The 2389-nt window shown below is 41.0% G+C and overlaps 1 protein-coding gene across 2 annotated transcripts; it reads left to right on the forward strand.

The window, feature by feature from the left end:
- The first annotated feature begins 1770 nt into the window (after nt 1–1770).
- Nucleotides 1771–2185, forward strand: LOC133078604 (bolA-like protein 3). Of its 2 annotated transcripts, XM_061173699.1 has the most exons (2): nt 1771–1954; nt 2038–2185. In XM_061173699.1, exons 1-2 carry the CDS (start codon nt 1771–1773, stop codon nt 2133–2135), a joined length of 282 nt encoding a protein of 93 aa, XP_061029682.1. In that variant the 3' UTR covers nt 2136–2185. The 2 variants fall into 2 exon arrangements, with proteins under 2 accessions (XP_061029682.1, XP_061029681.1); XM_061173698.1 differs by having other exon boundaries at nt 1771–2154.
- Nucleotides 2186–2389: the final 204 nt, after the last annotated feature.

The following is a 2389-nucleotide window of genomic DNA, read 5'->3' on the forward strand; positions in this document are numbered from 1 at the left end:
TCTCAGACACTGTGATTACTGTCTCTTCCACTAACTATAACTTAAGATCTTTTAGTCACCATATCTGCAGGAATAGGCACACAGCCAGTCCACTAACTATAACTTAAGATCTTTTAGTCACCATATCTGCAGGAATAGGCACACAGCCAGTTTTGCTGAATGAAAGAATAAATGAATAAGTAAATGAATGAGCACCAAAGGCCATGTGCCAAATGACAGAGAACAAACTGCAGGGGTAAAGTGATCAGAGAAGGGAGGCTGCTCACTGGTCCCAGAGGCAGACTGGGTTAGGACCTCAAGACCCAAGAAATGTAGTCAGTTCCCTTGGTTTTCCTTTTGCTTCATATATGTTAGACTTGGAACAGAAGAAGCCAGAAATCTGGAAGCTACAACAGGCACAGACACAAAACAAAAGCCCCAATAAAAACCTGATCTCTCTAGTCAAAGGACAAAGAAAGGGGCAGCTTAGTAAGACCAAAAACTTTTATACAATAACTAGTCTACTCCACCCAAACACTAGAAGAAAAGAAAACAAAAAACTCTGGTCCCACTCATACCAATACCCACAAAGACCAAATGGGGGAGTCTAGACTTCCATCCTCAAGAGGCTATAACAAGGAACCCCAGAGTCTCCACTGAGGTAATGTCAGAGAAGGACAGGTATGGAAACAGGATCTTCATCCCCACTGGGCTCCCTCTCCCAACAGTGTCAGTGGAGACCATGGGGAGCCTGAACTTCACCTCTCTCTTGCCAGTAACAAAAGCACCCCTCCCATTCTTGATGGAGTCAAAGCAGGCCTAGTGGAGAATCAAGACTTTCATCATCGTCCAGCAAACAAGGCCACGTCATCATTGTATCAGTGGTGCCCACATGGGGAGCCAGTTTTCCTACCCACACCCAAAAGTAGTAAGGATCCTATTCCCTCCAAAGGCAACAGAGTGGGGAACCTGGAGGTAGACGATATTTATATTAGATAAAATAGACTTCAGAGCAAAGAAAATTATCAGAGACAGAGACATTACATCATAATAAAAATGTTGATTCACCAAGAAGATATATCAATCCTAAATGTGTATGCACCAAACAGAACTGCAAAATATGTGAACTCAGAACTAATGGGCAGCATCCCCCTTCCCCTACTAGAGCAGTGGCAGAGAAAACCATCTAAAACAAAAGGTTTAAGTAAGATCCAGAATCTCCTAAGATAATGCAAATTCCCAGGTTTCAATAAAAAGTCATCATCATACCACAAAAAAGAAAGGTCTCAAACTGAATTTAAAAAGACAATCAGATGCCAACAACAATATGAAAAAGATGTTAGAATTATCTGACAAAGATTTTAAAGCACTCATCACTTTTAAATGCTTCAATGAGCAATTACAACCCATTTGAAACAAATGAGGGGAAAAAAGAGTCTCAACAAAGAAACCAAAGATATAAAGAAGAACCAAAGGGCAATTTTAGAACTGAAAAATACAGTACCAAAAAAAAAAAAAAAACTCAGTAGTTGGGCTTAAGAGCAGAATGTAGAAGAAAGAGGAAATAATTAGTGCACTGGAAGAAAGGACAATAGGCATTACCCAATCTGAACAACAGAGAGAAAAATAGACTGAAAAAAATAGTAGAGCCTTAGGGTCCTGTGGGATTATAACAAAAGACCTAACATTCATTTCACCAGAGTCCTGGAAGGAGAGGAGAAAGAGGACAGGACTGAAAAGTGTTCAAAGAACGACACGGCGACCTAAGACAGCAGGCCACATCAGCCGGGCATGGCGGCATGGAGCCCAGCCTCGGCAGCACCTCTGCTCTGTGGAACCTGCCGGCTTCCTCTTCTCCACTGTGCCCAGTGCATGTTTGCCTCGCAGACTGAGGGGGAGCTCAAAGTGACCCAAATTCTCAAAGAAAAGTTTCCTCGAGCTACAGCTATCAAAGTCACTGACATTTCAGGAGGCTGTGGGGCAATGTATGAAATTCAAATCAAATCGGAAGAATTTAAGGAGAAGAGAACTGTCCAGCAGCACCAGATGGTACCTCAGGCACTAAAAGAAGAAATCAAATGTATGCATGGATTGTGGATATTTACCTCTGTCCCCAAACACTGACCACGCCCTGGCTGCGTAGATGTTGCTGCTGAAACCTTGGATGAATCTTATTGCCACCATTCTTTCCTAGGCATATGACAAAAAATTTATCTATTTTATTCATAGACATTTCCATGTCGTAATTATAGAAGAATATGGTATCTATTTAGATGTTAATTAAAGGCAACAGACAACTAAAATTTTTTTCATTACAAAAAAAAAAAGTATTCAAAGGAAGAGTGGTTGAAAACTTCCCAGGTTTGACAAAAGACATAAACCTTCAGATTCTAGGAGCTAATTTTACCCA

Source organism: Eubalaena glacialis, chromosome 18, assembly GCF_028564815.1.
Source record: "Eubalaena glacialis isolate mEubGla1 chromosome 18, mEubGla1.1.hap2.+ XY, whole genome shotgun sequence".
In the NCBI taxonomy this organism is placed as follows: domain Eukaryota; kingdom Metazoa; phylum Chordata; class Mammalia; order Artiodactyla; family Balaenidae; genus Eubalaena; species Eubalaena glacialis.